Source organism: Rhipicephalus microplus, unplaced genomic scaffold (genome assembly GCF_043290135.1).
Source record: "Rhipicephalus microplus isolate Deutch F79 unplaced genomic scaffold, USDA_Rmic scaffold_45, whole genome shotgun sequence".
In the NCBI taxonomy this organism is placed as follows: Eukaryota; Metazoa; Arthropoda; class Arachnida; order Ixodida; family Ixodidae; genus Rhipicephalus; species Rhipicephalus microplus.
The window spans coordinates 2345671-2365153 of NW_027464618.1; the positions used below are offsets into that span (position 1 = coordinate 2345671).

Below are 19483 nucleotides of genomic sequence, written 5' to 3' on the forward strand. Positions count from 1 at the left end.
CGTGAAAGGAATGCTACGGCGGCGAAAAATGCGACGCGAGTGCCTGGTGCGATCAAGTCTCCAACGATTACCCGCGCATGAACTCTACACACAGTGCGATGACGGAGCATGTGCATGTGCTTAGCTGAGGGCCGACATGATCCATAACATTTGTCATGAAAACGGCGACCAGTGCGAAAATGACATTGGAATAACCCGCGCAAACGAACGTGAAAAATCGATATTTAACGCCTACGCTTCTAGAGTGCAAAAAGGATGCGCACGTTTAGGAGTTCATTTTTCAGCAGTCGAACTGCCCACATCAAGATAGATCGCGCTCTTCCTTAAATAAACGCGCACTGATTTTGTACCATTTCGAGCTTGTTTTTCTCTCGCTTACTAGAGCATAACACAGCACAGGTAGGCTACTCATGTGCTTGCGTTTATGATTTTTGCGCAAATTTTCAGTACTTTCACTACGACTTTTCAAAATAAGGAATAATTTTTAGCGGTTCCTTGAGATTCGTTGTATCAAAATTTTACTGTATTTTTGAAGTTCGAACGAAATCAGCACAAGGACTGCACACCGGATATAGGCAATGAGATAAGGTGTTAACAAAGAGCGAATTCACTTGATTTTTAGTGAAATATTTACTCTCGGAGAAATTGAACTAAACCACAAAAGTAGATTTGAAGACTACATTCAATGATAAGGTAAGTGGCAAACACAAAAAGATGTCACTCATTAACCAGGACAATCATGCTACTTTTTCAGCAAGTTTATCGAAGCCGTGCTGACAGATGAGTCGCTGCATGTGAGAACATGAAATTTTTATTTTTTTCAAAACTAGGTTATTCCACTATGGCAAAATAAACTTATTACTATTAGACAATATCCTCTGAAAGCTTTCTGGACCAAACGTGGCTATGTAGTGCCTCCAGAATCAGAGGCATTACAAGCTCTCTACACCTAACTTGCTTATGCACTGCCTCTGAAATCGGTGGGACCGACCACGAAGGCACTGTAAAGCGACGATGTCATGTGATGATGTCATGATGACAACACAAATTTTTGTGGTCTGCAACATCACGACGACGCTATGTGGTGTCACCATTACGTGGTGGCTTTTGTATCACTCGCATTAACATCGCCGATGCGGGACACCAATGCTCAATTTTTGCATTTGATGTTAAAATATTAAATATTGTAAATCATGATAAAGAGTAGTAATAATAGGTCGGAGGGGCGAAAATAATCATGGAAAAGAGCACTCTTTCTCCACTTCCTGGCCCCTTTCACCGATATTTCCCTACTGTTTATCAAGCTGTACTGTCATTGTTGAACTAAACACAGAAACTTGTCGCATGCAGGGGATGACTCCACGTTTACCCACATGCATAGGTAACCGCACGCAGCTGTGTGGACATGAAGACCGCAGCGACCAGAGGAACAGCCTACGTACAACAAAGAACCTGAGAAAGTTAACCCCGCTACGCATGCCATTCGGCTAGGGAGGCTAACTCTGTGGCTTTCGCTAAGTGATAGTCGTGCCAGAACACACAGCCTAGCTAGCAGAAGCAGCATATTGATGGATGGCAGCACATTTTTGCGGGGTGACGCATGTTTACAGCAATCCAGGGGAGATTATAGGGGCACCAGGTGCAAAGTAAAAAACGTGCTTGGGTGCGTCTTATTTTTTTAGGATTCCTGAAGCTTCTCGGAAAATCATGTTGTCAACTCGGCCTTCTTTCCCCACTGAAGCTCAGCGTGGCATCAATATTCTTGCTTTTGAGGCTGTTTAGGAGCATCTCGACGCAATGTTCGCGACTTTGATGCTTTTAGAGCAGCTTGGCGCAACAAAATGGAAACGTATAGAAAATGCGCAATATGCGCAGCTGTCTCATCCCTGTTCTCCAAGAAAACATAAAGGTGAAGAAAAAGCAAGAACCTTCTCCATGATGTAAAACGACTGGCATTTAACAGTAAATCATGTCAAGCGATATGTCAAATGTCACTTTGCAGTGCCCAGGAGACAAAAAAAAGTTCCATCAAATCTGCACTTGGGCAGTGCATGAAAGTGAAGCAAGAACGAAATAGCAGAACACCTCTGATATTGAAAAGCATAAGCAACATCACTTTCACATACGACCTAGAATGCCTTGCTTCCATCACCCTCAGAGACTTCCAGCCCAGCTCTGATATCATGCGCTACACGTGTTATTCAAACACACACATGCGTGACATACCTCTGTACACTTTTCCAAAGCATTTGGAGCGCTCCTGAAAAAATTTTTCCTAACTGAACCATAAATTACATATTTATGTCCAAAATTAGTTTTTTGGTCCTAGTAGTAAATGAGTGTTGAAAGAATTGCAAACAAATATATTTTATTAAGGGGGGACGCGGCCTTTGAAAACCAAAAAATCGCGAAAAAGTCGATTTTTGGCAAACCACATCTTCGGGCAGTATGTCTCATAAACTACCTTTTCTGTAAATATCAACGTCTAATTCGTCGCGAAACCATTAGAAATAAAGTTTAGAACATGCCGCGGCGGCCCTCGAGCGGCGCCCAAGCGCTCAAAATACCCCACCTTGGCGTGATCGCAGTTTCTCGACCGCTCGACGGAGCGCCGCCATTTTGGTGTTGTTTTGTTTGTGAATTCTTGCTCTTTCTTTCACCGCCACCTGCGTCGCTGGCGGCAGCGCAGGAGAGGAGCAAGCCGCTCATGACTGGAGGGCTCGCGAGAGCTTTCAAGTTTCCCGCGGCTGAGGCGCGCAGCTGGGATTGGGCGAAGCGCGCGCTCCCCAAGGACGCGGGGGAGCCCGCGACTGCCATTGGCTGCTGCGCGCGATGACGTAGCGCTCTTGCGCATAATGCGGCCGATGCGGCCGCTCGTCTGCTGCTTCTCCGTCCGGCGTCTTTGTGTTCCGCTCGCTTCCGTGTATCGTTGCAGCCGTTCGCATACTCTCCACGTTTCAACTGTCTTCGAAACGATTTTCAGCCGTCTTTACGAGACGATTTTCAACCGTCTATACGAGACCGTTGTTGTGTTCGCTCACGATGCGCCCAACGAAAAAGAAGACGCTACAATCGTTCGGTGCAAGGAAGCGAGCTATGAAGCTTGTCCGCGCGGCGAGGCTCTCCGCTCGCACGTGCGCCGACGGTGATCGCGCCGACAGTACCTGTGGGGCAGCTTCTGCTTCATCTACGCAAGAGAGTGGTCGCATCGACGCGCCTAGCAACAGGACTTCTGCTCCGCCGGTGCAAGAATTTGTCGTTACAAGTGCGCCTGGTGTCCCGTGCTCATCGACAGTGGCTTCCGCATCTTCTCTTTCATCGGCCTCGAGTGCGATCGCGTCGTCAACTGTGCATTTGCGAACAAGTTTCCTGACGTGCGAGGAGAAAGAGGCGGCGGATCAACAACGCGCTGCTGTGCAAAGAGAACTTGGCGCTATGCCAGCGACGGAGCGGAAATTTCAGGCAATGGAGCGTGATCATGAAGCTGCCACCGCTACAAGTGAAGGCGAAAAATTTTTCCTTGTGCAAATGGATGCCCTAGACGACCTACTATCTCGGACCCCGTGCCACCGGTGCACCGCGATTGGGATGAAGGTACGAGGAGGCACCCAACTTGGACTTGCTGCAAAGCTTGAGCTAGTATGCTTGCATTGTGGAGTAGTTTCAAGCTCATGGAGTTCATCTCGTCAGGATGACACAAAGGCCTTTGATGTGAATGTAAGAGCCATTATGGCAACAAAACAAATAGGCAAGGGACAAACAGCTCTCAACGACTTTTGGGCAGCGATGAACGTGTCCCATCGTGGCCTCCATCACAAGACCTTTCAGAAGCACCTGAAGAAATTCAGGGAACCGCAGACACAATGCATAGAAAATTTCTATGCAGAATCTGCTTCTGCTGTAAAAGCCACATACAAAGAAATGGATCAATATTTCACCAGGGATATAACAGTTTGTTATGATGGAACATGGCACAAGCGTGGGCACACATCCCATATTGGAGTCGGGGCAATTATCGAATACCATACGGGCCTTATCTTGGACGCCGTTGTTCTGTCTAATCAGTGCCTTGGTTGCCAAGTAGGGCCAAAGCCTGGAGACGCAGACTATGCATGCTGGCTGGAGAATCATGTGTGCCAGAAGAACACCGACTCTAAATCAGGGAGAATGGAGGTTGAGGCAGCTATCATCCTCTTTTCACGCTCACTGTCGAAGCACAACCTCCGTTACACAACGCTCGTGTCTGATGGAGATAGTGCCACCTTCTCTGCCCTTGTACAAGAAAATGTTTATGGACTGGACCCATTTCAAAAGAGGAATGCCTGAACCACGTTCAGAAGAGGATGGGGACTGCACTTCGCAACCTTGTGCAGAAAAGTGACAAGGCTTTGGGAGGGAAGGCCATGCTGACAAAGGCCCTCATCGACAAGTTGACAGATTATTATGGCTGGGCCCTACGGAACAATTCCGATGATGTGGCTGCAATGCGGCGGGCAGTGATGGCATCGTACCACCATGTGACGTCGACGAATGAGGAGCCGCACCACGACTTGTGCCCAGAGGGTGCAGACTCCTGGTGTCGTCACAATGCCAGCAAGATTACCGGTGTTCCACCTCCGAAGCATTCGTACAAGCTACCACGCTATGTTGCAGATGCACTTCTACCCATTTATGAGAGGCTCTCACAGGCTTCTCTTCTGCAACGCTGCCTGGGAGCAAAGACGCAGAATGCATCAGAGTCTTTTCACTCTGTGCTGTGGTCCCTCATGCCCAAAGAGCAGCATGCGTCACTGATTGCTGTGGAGACAGCACTGCATGATGCAGTGCTAAGATACAATGCTGGCTGCTACAGGGCCACCCAAGAGCTAGCTTCATCAGTGGGGCTAACACCTGGCCACCTGGCCATTCAACGGGCAGCCGAGAAAGATTCTCTGCGCTTGAAAAAGGCTAAGAAGCGATCCCTAGAGAAGATGAAAAGGCGGCAGAGAAAGAGAGTGCCAAAGGACACCTCCAGTTACGCTGCAGGTTCATTTTAGAACTGGCTATGTGCTCAAAACTTTCAAACGTCGTTTTCTCAAAATGACTTTTTTGGCTAGTAAGGCTGCTTATTCCAGCCATATCTCTGGAACCACTCATTGGATTTCCATAATTGGATTTCCATAAGTCTTTTTTTATTAGGTACATGAATAAATTTCTGAGGGGGTGACAAGCCCATTTTTTCAATATATTGTGTGTGCTATTTATTATATTTAATCAAAATTTGATTGATAATATCCTAATAACGAACACAAAGTTTGATGGTCTGCTAAAACTTTTCAGCAAGGAAATTCAAAAAAAGGGCTCTGTTACCCCCCGGGAGTATCAATCTGGGAATCATCATAGTTAATTTCACAGTTCCAGCACCTTTGAAAGTTCTCCAGGCCTGGAATAAGAGAACCATGTGCACTACCCTGATATTCTGCTGTAACTTGAAAAGCAGTGAACATAACTTGATGAAATTTTGTAGTTCTTCTAATGCTTTTGCTATAAGTCTATCCTAAAATTTAATTAAGATATCTCAATAAACAAAAAAGTTGGTATCCTATGGTAGCCTCCCCCCTTAAAAGAAAATAATGGCCACAGAAGTCAACATAATGAACACATGCCATTATGACATCATTTTACTTCACTCACAAACTGACATTTTTTAGTACAGCAGCTGCTTTGAAAAAAAATTGCTCGGTGGCAGCCACATCAACTCGCTAGAAACATGGTACCTAAAGCTAATGCTGGCTTTGATGCGGGTGTTCCAGTCAAATTTACGTCGATGTGGCGCAAACAGTGAATAGTGGAAACGAAGGTGTGACGAATGCCTAACCGTAAATGTACGCATTCCAATCCGTGAGTACTGCAGTTGGAAAAAAAAAACAATAGCTGTGAAAGTACAGATTATAATTACGCAGGGCCACGACATCGCACAACTTGTCTACCTGAAAGATTTTTAAGTGTCAAAACACAGACAGGCAACTTAAATTGCGAGGTCTCAGAACTGTGCTGCAATTTATAAAAAGATATCAAATTGAAGTACTCTGCACGGATTTTTCCAAGCTTTATTTTATTATGCACTTATACATAGGCATGAGCATTTTAGCATTTTGCCTCCAATTAAAAGTGGTTTCAGAACAACACACTGACATATTGTCAAAAAATATGTGGAATCCTCGTTATGCGCGAATCCCACAGTGACCGAATATTTTCACAGGCCCACAATTACTTATCATTGTCACCGGCATTGACAGTGAAGAATGCAACATTCAAGCTAGTAAAGATTACGTTACGCATTTGGCGAACCAGTGCCCAGCTAAACGAAACGCAACTCAACAGCAACAAGCACAGTCAACACTTGTCAAGAACCTGAAAGGCAAATTATAAGCCTCAACTCACACTCACACACTCAAGGAATTTGTACTTGAGTACAAATTCCTTGCTCTGCTCACACTCAAGGAATTTGTACTGAAAAATATTGAGAGAAATCTTTTCACCTTGGCGCTCTTCATTGATTTTAGTAAAGCCTTCGATTGCATAAATCACAAAATTCTACTGTGGAAATTATCACAGAATGGCCTAAGAGGTATTCCATTAACATTATTCGAGTCTTATTTAACTGATCGCAAACAATCTGTTTGCATAAGAGACGAAAAATCATGTTTTCTTCCCATAATAAACGGTGTACCACAGGGTAGTGTATTAGGTCCGCTGCTCTTTAATGTCTATGTTAATGACATTACTAATATTACCACCTCTGTTCAATTTATCATATACGCGGATGACACTACACTTCTTGTTTCTGGTCCGGATTCACAGAAATTAATAAGACAATGCAACGATCTACTGGTTAAGTTATCTCAATGGTCGATTGCTAACTGCCTTAAAATAAATCCTACAAAAACTAAAGTAATGTTATTTCGCGCTAAAAACAAATCTCTGACTTGCCAACAAACGTTATTATTTGCTGGTAAAGAACTTCAAATTGTTGATGAACATAAATTACTAGGCGTTACTTTTTCTTCGCATCTTACTTGGGATAAACACGTAGAAAATATCTGTAAAAAACTGTCAGCTATAACAGGTGCTTTATCTAGATGTAGGTATCTTCTTCCACCGAAAGCAAAACTTAACATTTATTATGCTCTATTCTTTTCTCATTTAAGTTATTGTAGCTTAGTCTGGGGGACTACTGGGAAAACAAACATTATGAAATTATTTTTTCTGCAAAAAAGGATGATTCGGCACATTGACAATATGGGCTTCTTAGAGACAACACGGCCAGCTTTCCATAATCATAGAATCATTAAAATAGAACATCTTTACACTTTTCGCCTACTTTATTCCTTTTATTTCTCTAAAAAATATCTTCATAATTTTCTTGCGTCTACTGCATCGTTGACACCTAGAATCACTTCCGCCAATACTAGAAACAGTGACATGTGGTATGTTCCTAGATTTCGCAATAACTATAGGCTACAATCATTAGAGCACAACTTGCCGCATATTTTAAATAAATACAAAGACGTCAAGTGCTTCTCAGCCAAGGAACTCAGGACTCTCTTTGTTAACATGTGATGACTTAACGTATTACTATTATTGTTTTCTATGTTTCACTTGTCAGAGCAAATTGTGTATGATTTCCTGTCTTCTTCTGCATGGAATTTTTGTTTTCATTGTTTTTCAATAATTTCAGATATTGTTGTGTACATTTGCCACATATGCCTTGTAACGGACCATCGACCCCGTCAAGCTGTTTGACAACAGCTTTTAGTCGATGGTATCCGCCAGAATCTTTGTATTTCTGGAAATAAATCTATCTATTAAATATTATCTATTAAACTATTCAAGCCCGAATCCTGGTGCATGCCAGCACCAGCACGTTCCTGAATGTGCTCCGTCGCTCACATCGTGCATGCAATTGAAATCGTGCAGATTTGAAAGATTCCAGCGAGTTCTGAAACACACAGGCATCGCTCGCATCACAGAGCAACAGAAGAAAGATGTGAAGCATAGTGAAACCATGTCGCATGCACAAAGAGTACACATGCCAATATCCAAACAAGACCTCCTGGTACAAGAGGCAACTACAAAATTGTGCCAGGAAATGACTGAGGCAGTATTTCCAAAATATACTCACGGTTCTTCAAAAATTTTAGGATAGCCGACACCACATCTTCGGAAGTTGCTGCACGTTCGATTACATTGCTGCCAGCATTCACCGCAGCTCCAGTGGGTCTATTCACCGCAGTTCCAGCACATTTTTTAAATTCCACTTTAATTTTTCCTGGAAAACAGAAACAGCTTTCAATGTAAAAAGCGCTTTCTACATTGAAAATCTGACCTGCTAGTAATGAATGATTCCAAGGCAGTTGTACAGTAATTGAGAAAAGACAACTCGGAGGAGACATAGGGCCTAGAGTACAGACTTAAAAGATTTATTTCACTCGATTCCTCACCCGGCATAGTTAAAGAGTGTAAAAGTGTGTATTTGCAACAATAATATTGAAATTAGGCTTAGAAACAGATGAACTCAAGTGGAAAGCTTTATGAAATACTGCTCTTTGATTTTAATTCAAAATTTTATGGGTGGAAGGGAGCAATGTTCGTGCAGAAATCTTGCATATTGCCACCTGCTCATAATGGGTCAAGGACAAGAGCGGCTCTTGTCGAGAGAGAAAAGATCTCAAGCATCTCTTTTGCTCAAGAGCCAGCTGCCCGACGAACGCATTTTCCAGAAGCTGGCTACTTGGTGGGTAATTAAAGTGATGATGATGATGATTAGTGGAGTTTTGAGGTGCAAGGGCCACAGGAGGCCAAAGAGCGCCATGTCTTTGATGCGATGTACGCAATGACCATTGATTGAGATGACGGGGTGTATTAAGACTTATAGAAATTAAAATAACGCACTATATAAAGGCATGAAATGTTGGGCATAAACCATAAAATTATGACAGTTATACGCGATTTGATGTATGGGTCTGGAATGAATTACAATTGACCATGGTATCTACAAGTGAGCGACCGTACAATAGCACGAATGCCTCCTCAACTTCTGTCAAACCAAAGGCTGAGAGGCAGGAGCTTCACAGAGTAGCTACCGCAGCAACAACCTCTGCGGGAAGGTTATCGTACAGATCTCCCTTATATATTATGCTGAAGCTGTGAATTTCATTTAAAAACACAATGACTGATATTTAAAGAATGCTTCTTTGCCAATAAACATCCCAGGATGGAGTGGAATGTGTTCATGGCAGGCTAACAAAAAATGCTTTTTTTCTTATAGAGTCTAATTCACTGCACGGGATGAGGATGCGGTTGACAGTGAGTGATTCATCACATCTATCACACATAGGTGGATCATCACCGCACAAAAGGTAAGAATGCGTGCTGTGTGTATGTTCTGTTCTTCGCCTTGTAACTTCTGTATGGCGTGATTCTGATACTGGCGGCCAATTACCAAGGAACGGCTTGATGACGTTGTTAAGTTTGGCCTGGAAATTCGTCTGGGCAGACGCCATTGTGCGTAAGCCGGTCCACTGGGGAGGCTCTCAATCCCTTCGGCACCCAGTCTGCCAGACGCTGTCGAAGATTTGAGTATTGACCCAGACAATGCGGCAAGCAAAGGCGAGTTCCCGTCTTTCAAATGCGGACCCTTTTGTCGTCCCTTCAAGCAGCAGCGGTGCCTCATGACCTCGGTGATTCATCTGGCGATGGGGAAGCTGTTGTGACCGGCGCCAGAGCTGACAGGAAAGCGGCGCTCCTTTTAATCCTCAATCAAGTAGACGACCGGCCGGCTGCCTATGCCCGCCGGGCATTGTCCCTGCTAGCGGGAGGATGAGACGTCGTGTCGCCACAACGCCATGACGAGAGAGGACAACAAAGACAGCATCTTCCTGGAAGAGACCGCGGCAGCCACCGCAAATCATCCAGCCGATTAGGCAAGCTGTGCGGCAGACCCTTTGATGTACGCTGTCAGGATCGTGGCAACTTTCGACTAGCGGCACACACACTACGAGGAAGAGCCCTGCTGGCGCCACCTTGCAGTGCATTGCTCACGACTCAATATTGGACGTTCATGTGGACCGTGCATGCTCGTCCCCCTCACCTGTTGTGTGTGTGATTGGTGTTCCACTCGGAGAGGAGGAGCCCGACAGGGCTTAAAACGACGCCACAGAGTGCTGGACGTCGCTCTGAACCATGTAACGGTTCAACCACCACGCTCGTGGTTTGTGAAACCCCTAACCTTTCTTTTCTGTAAATATGTGTAAATAGTGCTATAAACAAGTTTTGTTTCTCGTATCCTCCAGCGACCTTCCTTCCGACCCTTTACAACTGGTGGCAGCGGTGGGATGCCATCAGCGACCTTCCTCCTTCCGAACCTTAACAACTGGTTGGCAGCGGTGAGATGGACCTCGCGACATGGTGCTGTGATGTGGTGAGTGCTTGGTCTTTGCTATACCTTTCCAGGCTTCATTTTGTGAGTGTGAATTGATTAGAAGCCGGATTGAGTGTGCATTAGGGGATCACCTATTTGCGAGTTAGAGGGATCACCCAAGTATGTGTGAGATGCAGGACCAAAGTACAACGGCAATCATGTCGTGGAGGGCAATGCTAAGAGATGAACTTTTGGGTGTGAGTAAGCATCTAGGCATTGAAGTAGAGGAAGGAATGGGCAGGACAGCGATTGTGAGGCTGATCTCGCAAAAATCCACTGAGGACGAGATTAAAAACGCAATAGAGATTTTTGAAAAACTGGAAATAGAGGAACGGAACCGAGAGGAACACAAAAGAGAGGAACGGGAACGAGAGGAACGGAAACAAGAGGAACGCGAAAGAGAGGCACGAAAAAGGGATAGAAAAGAGCGTGATCAAGCATGCGAATTGGAGGTTAAACTTCTGGAACGTAAAATTGAAGCAATACGACAGAATATTCTGCCATTTGCAAGTGTAGTGCACGAGAAGTGCGAGGTGCAGCCCCGAGCTTTAGAGAAGGCTAGCACGTTTAAAGACAGCAGCAGGTTCGATGAAGAACCGAATTCGAGTGCTGCGAAAGGTGCTGCATTGAATAGAGAGGCCGACGAAGGCCAGAGCGAGTGCGACGAGGTGCTGTGCCAGTTAGCTGTTAGCGAAACAGCTAGGATAGCTGTAGAAAAGCTGGTACAGATCTCAACTGTGTTTGTCGCAAAGGTGGATCTTGCAAATGAGGTTGAAGACATCAAGAACACCAGAGAAAGCTCAGGAGAAGCAGCAAATGTAGAGAATGGTATCAGTGCAGTTGCAGACAGCTCTCAGGAATGCGAGCAAGTTTTTTCGAAGGGAAGCAGCTGCATTGTTCCTAAGTGTGTTAACCAGTCTGACGGTGTAGAGGGTGAGAATAAAGATGATTTGGTCGAAAATCATTCAGACCGCGCGACTGAGACAGCAAACGAAAGCTGTGAGAGGGTTCACGAGTGTGAGATGCAATCGGGAGGCTCGGAAACCAGACGCAAAAAGCGGCGCAGACGCAAAAGATGTCGGAGAGCCGTGAGCGAGACGAACAGTACTACGCGTGTAAAAGAAGGCGCAAAAACTGTCAGCGTAGCAAATAAGAGCTTTGCAGCAGCGTCAAAACTGCGTTGCAGGCGTCCGAGCAACCGGACGAAAAGTAAGAGGAAAGCGGGTTCGCAAATGAAATCAAATGGGAGGCACCAGGTTAGTTGGGTGCGCGAGTACAAAGTTAACACAGGTGAATCGGCGCGACATGGCAACAGTGCTAGGAAATCGAACTGCCAAAGTAGTGTGGCAGGTGGTGCAGAAGCACCCTTGAGCTGTAAAACGACCAATGACGCAACCCGAGGCGAACTTCCTAGTAGTGGGGGAAAGTTTGGTCGCAAACGTTGCCACAAGAAAGCGGAGCGACTAAGGAATATAAAAGGCGGCAATCGGCCGGGCGAATGGGACAAGGGTAGGTCATCGGCCAGTTCAACAACAAGGTCTTTCTGTCGTGCAGTAAGGCACAAGCGGCAAAATGATAGTCTACAGCGTGCATCCTCGCGACGGAACGTGCGGTGGAGATTTCGGGCTTTGCGTGGGCAAGAGTGTCGAACATGTGCTAGAAGAAGGGTCACAATAGTTAAGCACCCCACGGGAGCCAGCCCAAAGAGTGCATGGCCACTCTTTTTCACGCATCACTGCGGTCCCCTCCGCCAGATTGACAGAAGTCTGCTAAAATCGCGAATGAGGCGTAACGGTGCCGTTCAGCTGGTAGCACGTGCACGTTGTGGACTCGGGCGTTCTCGAAATCCGCCAAGACCACGACCGCCACGAGTGCGATTGAAGTGAGGGAGAATTGTAAGCTGGTGAGTCGGACAAAGGAGTGTTCTTAGAAGCATGCTGTTTGCTTATTTTGGTTTTGAAGTAATACTCCTTTGTCATCTCCCCGGCTAGTTTGTTTGGATACAGTTTTTTCCCTTATAGATTTCTTAAAAGCATTGCGAGTGTTTTTAGTTTAGTTGTTATGCGGAAGCAGTGACCCGCATCAGTCTGCCGACTGCGTGAAATTAGTTCTCTTCGAGATAAAAGCATGTAGGTCAGGGATGAAGATTTGGTACGCCCGCTAAATTTGAATGAGTGGTGGCTATAGGTTATCGCGATATGACCTACGATTAGGGGTGTGTTAGTATGCTCGCGTTCTTTGAATGACAGTATGATGTCGTGCTAGCGCGCACAGCAAAGTCCTGTGCGTTCTTTAAAGACAGGGGCTGACATGAGGCTACATTCAGTTAACGAGCGTGCTAGTATGTGAGGGTAATTTCATTTTGTTGTTTTAGTGATTGCTTACAGGGCTCATTTGATCACTTGAGGTGAGAGCATTGCGTTCACCAAACATTGAGGCTAGAAGTACATTTCACGGATGTATAAAAACGCAGTTCGATCTGATGTGCGAGAGTTTTGTTGGCGTCAGGGTGTCATAAAAGTAGGTACTCTCGACTGTGCCTTGCAAGTATGTAATTAGAGAATGAAGAATGCGCACAATTACCTTTTGTAGGTTCAGGCTGCATTTGTGTGGAATTTAGGTAGTTGTATTTCATGAAGTTAGTCATGAAATTAGCAGAGTATGTTACAACATAGTGCAGATGGTAGGAAGCTAGTTTTGAAAGAGTGTAATCATGATTATATGGGGCCAAATTATATTTGCCTTTGTGTGCTTTTCTCACACCGCAATTTGTTCCATCTTTGGTAGGCATCTCCACATTCATGATTGTTGTAACTTTGGCGGCACCAAATTGTCTCAAAATTTTAGCGTACAGGTTTTCCTTTTTGAGTTGAGAAGCCTGGAGGGTTCTAAGCAAGTCCAATGTGCTTGACTTCAGCATGGTATTGTGTTGTGTGATTCGCCTTGCTGTTGTCAATCATTGTGAGCTGGTTTGGGAGTTGGTTTCGAGTTCGCAGCTGGAGGGACAAAGCCAGGCCATCGTCCTCGTCACCAGCCATTCTCTTCGTGCCCAGCGGTTGGGAGCGCTGGCCAGCCGAGATTTTCCGGGCGGCGGAGGAGCTGTTAAGTTTGGCCTGGAAATTCGTCTGGGCAGACGCCATTGTGCGTAAGCCGGTCCACTGGGGAGGTTCTCAATCCCTTCGGCACCCAGTCTGCCAGACGCTGTCGAAGATCTGAGTAATTACCCAGACAATGCGGCAAGCAAAGGCGAGTTCCCGTCTTTCAAATGCGGACCCTTTTGTCGTCCCTTCAAGCAGCAGCGGTGCCTGATGACCTCGGTGATTCATCTGGCGACGGGGAAGCTGTTGTGACCGGCGCCAGAGCTGACAGGAGAGAGGCGCTCCTTTTAATCCCCAATCAAGTAGACGACCGGCCGGCTGCCTATGCCCGCCAGGCATTGTCCCTGCTAGCGGGAGGATGAGACGTCGTGTCGCCACGACGAGAGAGGGCAACAAAGACAGCATTTTCCTGGAAGGGACCGCGGCGGCCACCGCATATCGCCACGCTAATTAGGCGAGCTCTGCGGCAGACCCTTTGATGTACGCTGTCGGGATCGTGGGAACTCTCGACTAGCGGCACACACACGACGAGGAAGAGCCCTGCTCGCGCCACCTTGCAATGCAGTGTTCACGACTCAATATTGGACGTTCACGTGTACTGTGCATGCTCGTCCCCCTCACCTGTTGTGTGTGTGTGATTGGTGTTCCACTCGGAGAAGAGGAGCCCGACAGGGCTTAAAACGGCGCCGCAGAGTGCTGGACGTCGCTCTAAACCATGTAACGGTTCAACCACCACGCTCGTGGTTTGTGAAACCCCTAACCTTTCTTTTCTGTAAATATGTGTAAATAGTGCTATAAACATGTTTTGTTTCTCCTATCCTCCAGCGACCTTTCTTCCGACCCTTTACAACTGGTGGCAGCGGTGGGATGCCATCAGCGACCTTCCTCCTTCCGAATTTTAACAACGTGTAGTTTATTTTATGTGTGATTACAGGACGTCTACCAATTTGATATTTCAGAATTCCCTGACGTTTCCAGGTTTTCCATGATGATTAAAAGCGAATTCCAGACCACTACATCTGCACTGAAAAAACTGTGCACTATAAACAAACCCTCGAGTGGTAAAAAAAAAATTGAGGAACCCTTAAGCGTCGCCTTTAGGAGTTGAACGCGATAGCGAAATCCGGCCCATAGTGCACCCTTCAACTGCTAAATGCATAGTTATTATTATGTTTTGTTACATACACATGCATGCACACAAACACACACACATTAGATTGGACCAGCCCGCGCTATCATGGGCGAATGGGCTCGTTTTCGTCGTGACACCTGTCGAACAAAATGCGTTAAAGGGGCCCTGAAATACTTTTTCAAGTAGCCATGGAATGAATTCCCTAGAAGACCTTATTAACTCACGAATTCAACGCCACAAAAATTTTAAGAATCCGTCCAGTACAAGTGGAGTTACAAAGGTTTGTCGCATGCTGCATTGGCATTATCTTTTCTCTCGTCCCAACGAAAGCGCTGGAAGCTAAGCAAGGAGGTGTGGCAGGGGCAAAGAAACTACCGCGACTCGTGACCTTGGGCATTTTTTTTTTCTTCGAATGTGCGACGTTTTCAGTGTGATCACGCGCGCACGCGTGGACAAGTAGCGGCCTCCTGCGGCTGTCTTAGTAACTTGATTTTTCGGTCACAGACGCATAGACGATTTTTTGCTCACAACCAACAGGGCCGATGCCGGTGGCATGTTTTATGCGACACGACCTCTTTAACGCTATCGTGTTAAAAATCAGGCGCTCCATATAAGTAAACATAATTATCAGATGCACTCAGAATGTTCTGAGCACGTGCAGTGGATGTGAAAAAAACATGTATATTTGGCCAAAACAAAACACCTCAGCTAGGCAGTGAGCAAGCCAGCTGTTTGATGTTCGGGAGAACCAGGAAGCAAACACACAAGTTGAAAGTAACCATTGATGAAAGTTTCAAGGAGCCTGCGATAGTCAGACATCACAGTCAAAGCTGCTAGGAAACGAAGAGGTGCCATCTCGCAGCATCCGTGTAAAATGAGGACACGGGAGCCTGGCGGGTTCTGCCACTGGAGTATGATCTGTTTTACTTTAATAGCTGTAGCCCAGGCCGTTTAGGATGCGGACTGGATTAGATTTCATAAGACGTGGATTGCTGTATTCATTGTTGATTTGTGTCGCCGCCTAATTTACACACCTCTAAAATATACTTTCGAGCAAAAAAAGGAAAAGAATAACTACTACTCGCGTATTTTATGTACCCTGCCTTGACAACGAGTAACGACAACATTTTAAGAACAAAGCCACACTTCAAAACTTTCTTTCTTTTTCTGACGAGCAGATGCATATTTGTATTTTGTCTTTAAGCTCTGATACTTGAAGTGCAACGAAAGTTTTCGGACGGCTGCAATGAAAGCTGGAGACAGCGTTTAAAGTGCCGACGTTTGAATACGTGGTGGCAAGAAGGAATCTCTCAAGGTGCAACAGCTTCCTTGATTCTACAGATGAATTACAAATGTCGGCACGTAACCTAGATTTACATACTCTGCTGTGGACGTGATGCTGAAAAATAATTGCACATTTATTTACACAATCTCACGAAACAGAAAAGAAAAATTTAGCTTAAGTGGTACTTTTGTGCTACCCTTGAAGCACCAGCTACCAGCAATAAGTGTGTAGCTGAGGATGTTTGCTGTATCACCAATGATAATTATAATAATGATAGACATGAGTAGCCCGGCAAGCTTCTGCTGATGGCAGTTTTAGCCTATACAAACCAGACGGCCTTAAAGCCGAGCCGAAATTGTGGCGTAGACAAACATACATAAATTTAGAGACGAGAGTAAAGTTGTGGTTCAAAAGTCAGATTTGCCATGTGATATGTAAAAGCAACAGACATCAAATTAGTGGATGTACCAACATGGAAACTAAGGAATGGTTTAGCCAATGTGAAGGACAAGGGCTGAGCAGAAATTGCCTTGGTCTTGTTTATGCCTATGGTCTGCCACAAGTGTGACAACCAGTACATCGGTAAAACTGGCGATTTCAAGAAAAGCGAAACTGGCGATTTCAAGATTTCATATTTGTGTTGTTTTTAAACAACACAAATATGATGCCATCTAACGACATGTGGTCTCGACTGCCCTCGCTGAAGATGCGGAATCCACAGACACCACAACGACTTGTAAAACTCGTGCATTCTGGACAAAGAAAAAACCTGTACCTTCCCACCGGGGGGGGGGGGGGTGAGTTGGTTAAATGTGTAAATTCGTCACGAAGTTGTGGGGGTATGGCAGGCATGAATATCGCATAATTGGGTAAGATTTACAAATGTTTAATTGCTATTTTGTCTTCATTATTCGTATTTATCGAATAAAGAAGAAGCCTTGCTTTCTACGAGTGGTGGGACACTGTTGGATTGTGCCCCACTAGTACTAGTTGAAGGTACTGTTGCCTTTATCGCACCTACTCAAGTCATGCCAAGTGTCAAGTCAAGTGAAAGCCAAGTAATGACACCTTTAACTGAATTCCAAACGCCCAATCTAGTGCCTACATTCATATACGAAGTGGTCAGTGAACGGTTGTGCAGCTCCAGCAGTCGGTTTTTACTAGCAGACGCTGTCTGCATTGGCCTTGCAAGGAGAAAGAGTAGGGGGAGCGACAGTTGGCACGAGACGTGAGCATGTGCAGTAGGGGTGCAGACACCACAGCCGATGCCAGATTTGCAAATAGGTGCGACTATAAAATGCTCCGCATTTTTGAGAAGCTTGCATCATGCCTGCACCTGGAATCCAGATACAGACGACTGTACATACGCTGAACAGGAGTGATGGGACACTTCTGACAATGTAATCGCACTGCTTACGTTACGTATTTAGGCGTACTTAAGTACACTATGCCTTTCTTATGCTTTTTATTGTGAACAAGGCTCCTTCGAATATCGGGTAATGAAACATCAGTAAACTTTGTGTTTTATGGGTCGGTGTATCCTTTCGCGTTTACACTATGAAGCAAGTGTTATGCAGTCTTTTTTTCTATTCACACGCCTTCTAGCAGCTCACTGTAGTTGAAGCTGAGAGAGAGACTTTTTAATCAATCAATGGTAATGCTTATTTTTGTGACGATCCCGCAAAAGGGTCCCAATTCGCTGACTTTTCCAGGTTTACCAAGTTGGTAGACACTCTGGATTATCCCATGTGCTCTGCCAATAAGCTCTGAGCTTTCGTTTAATATATGGTTTTAGGTCAAGAGCAGGGACAGCTACGGATATATTGGCAGCGCTTTCCTGGGCAGATGTGGCTAGCTGGTCCGCCATCATGTTACATTGGATCTCGCAGTGTCCTGGCACCCAGCACACTACACCATGCTGCTTGGACTTGTAGACTGCGCATAAGAGTCAATAAAGAGAGACAAGTATGGGGTTCTTGTGTTTTAAATTTTCAGAGTTTACGGAGCTTTCACCACGCTTAAGGAATCTGTGTAAATTACTGCCTTCGGTAGCTTTATTTCTTCACTATGTTTAATGGCCGCAAGTATAATAAATGCTTCTGCAGTGAAGATACCCGTACTAGGATGCATAACGCCAGCTTCCGAAAAGAATGGGCCAACAGCAGCGTAGGACACAGAAGTATTAAACTTAGCGACATCTATGAAGAACTCAGGACGTGTGCATTTGTGCTGCAGTTCCAGAAAGTGTGTGTGGATATCTGCAATGGGCGTGTGCTTCATAACTTCTAAAGAAGACACATCGCAATTATAGTCTGCCACTGCCACGGCAGCAGGTATGCCCCGGAAGCCATCAAATGGTGCTTAAGCGGCCCGCGCGTCTCCTCGGCTAGACACCCCACACGAAGCGAGCATAGGGCTGTCAAAACGAAGGAGGGCTTTTGAACAGCGCAGTACTTGACAGATCATTGACTGTGGAATGGGAGGGGTGTTCCTCATCTGTGTCAACTTTGAGATGATATTGAAACGACATGATCTTTGCAGGTGTAGCGACTACTTGTCAGATTCAACGTACAAGCTTTCCACAGGGCTAGTGTGAAAAGCACCTGTACAAAGATGAATTCACAAATGATGAAAAGGGTCAAGCATCTTCAAAGCCCTTAATGTTGCAGACTGGTAGATTATCGCTCCATTATCCAGGCGCGCGCATATGAGGCTTTTATACAGATTAATTGAGCATTTTCTGTCACTCCCTTACGAAGTGCATGTAAGGACTTTTAGAATATTCATTGTTCTTATACACTTGTTTTTAATATATTTGATGGGTGATATAAAGGTGAGTTTTAGAGTCCAGAATAAGGCCTAGAAATTTATGTTCTGCCACTGCAGGTAACCGCTGGCCAAGCAACTTAATTTCGAAGTGAGCATGGAAGCCTCTCTTTCTAGAAAAAAAATACACATGTGCTCTTTTGTGGACTCAGCCTGAACCAGTTTCGGGTTGTTGCGCGAGCCCCCCGATTCGCGGAGTCATCTTCCTGTGCGAACGTCCCTAAAGAACGACACGTTCCTCACGAATTGAGCGCATCAACAGCACATTTCGAGGATGAAATCAGCAGCAGTGAGCCTGGAGAAGATGGTGAGGCAACAAATTTCAGCACTGATGACGAGGATGTGCCAAGTCAAGTCGCAAGATCGAGAAAGTGAGGGTCCGCTGTATGTGTGGCACACATTTTATTGTCTAATTAGTAGTTACGGGGTGCAGAGCATGTACTCACAGCAGTTTTACTCATTTTGAGGGTCTCAACGTTCTACGGACATGATTCTTGGCAGGAATCTGTCAAGCGTGTCCAGTGTCTTTCGAGAAGAAACACGGGGGTCGAAGTCGGAGGCGCACTCCAAAGTAACTCACGGCGCTTCTTCCAGGTCATCGATTTCATCCAGCTGTTTTTCACTGCACAGCTGACCAGCATGATGTGCGACTACACCAACAAATATGTGTGGATGCATAA

General features: G+C 45.5%; 1 protein-coding gene and 1 pseudogene across 3 annotated transcripts in view; one reads left to right on the top strand and one right to left on the bottom strand.

Moving 5' to 3' along the window:
- The window catches only part of LOC119163180 (uncharacterized), an 89707-nt gene that overhangs the window by 36251 nt on the left and 33973 nt on the right, over positions 1–19483 (bottom strand). For all 3 annotated transcript variants that reach the window (XM_075884708.1, XM_075884707.1, XM_075884709.1), the window contains one exon: positions 8165–8311. In XM_075884708.1, coding sequence (XP_075740823.1) covers positions 8165–8311 — 147 coding nt within the window. The remainder of the gene's footprint in view (positions 1–8164; positions 8312–19483) is intronic.
- On the top strand, positions 2584–5365 carry LOC142787118 (uncharacterized; annotated as a pseudogene).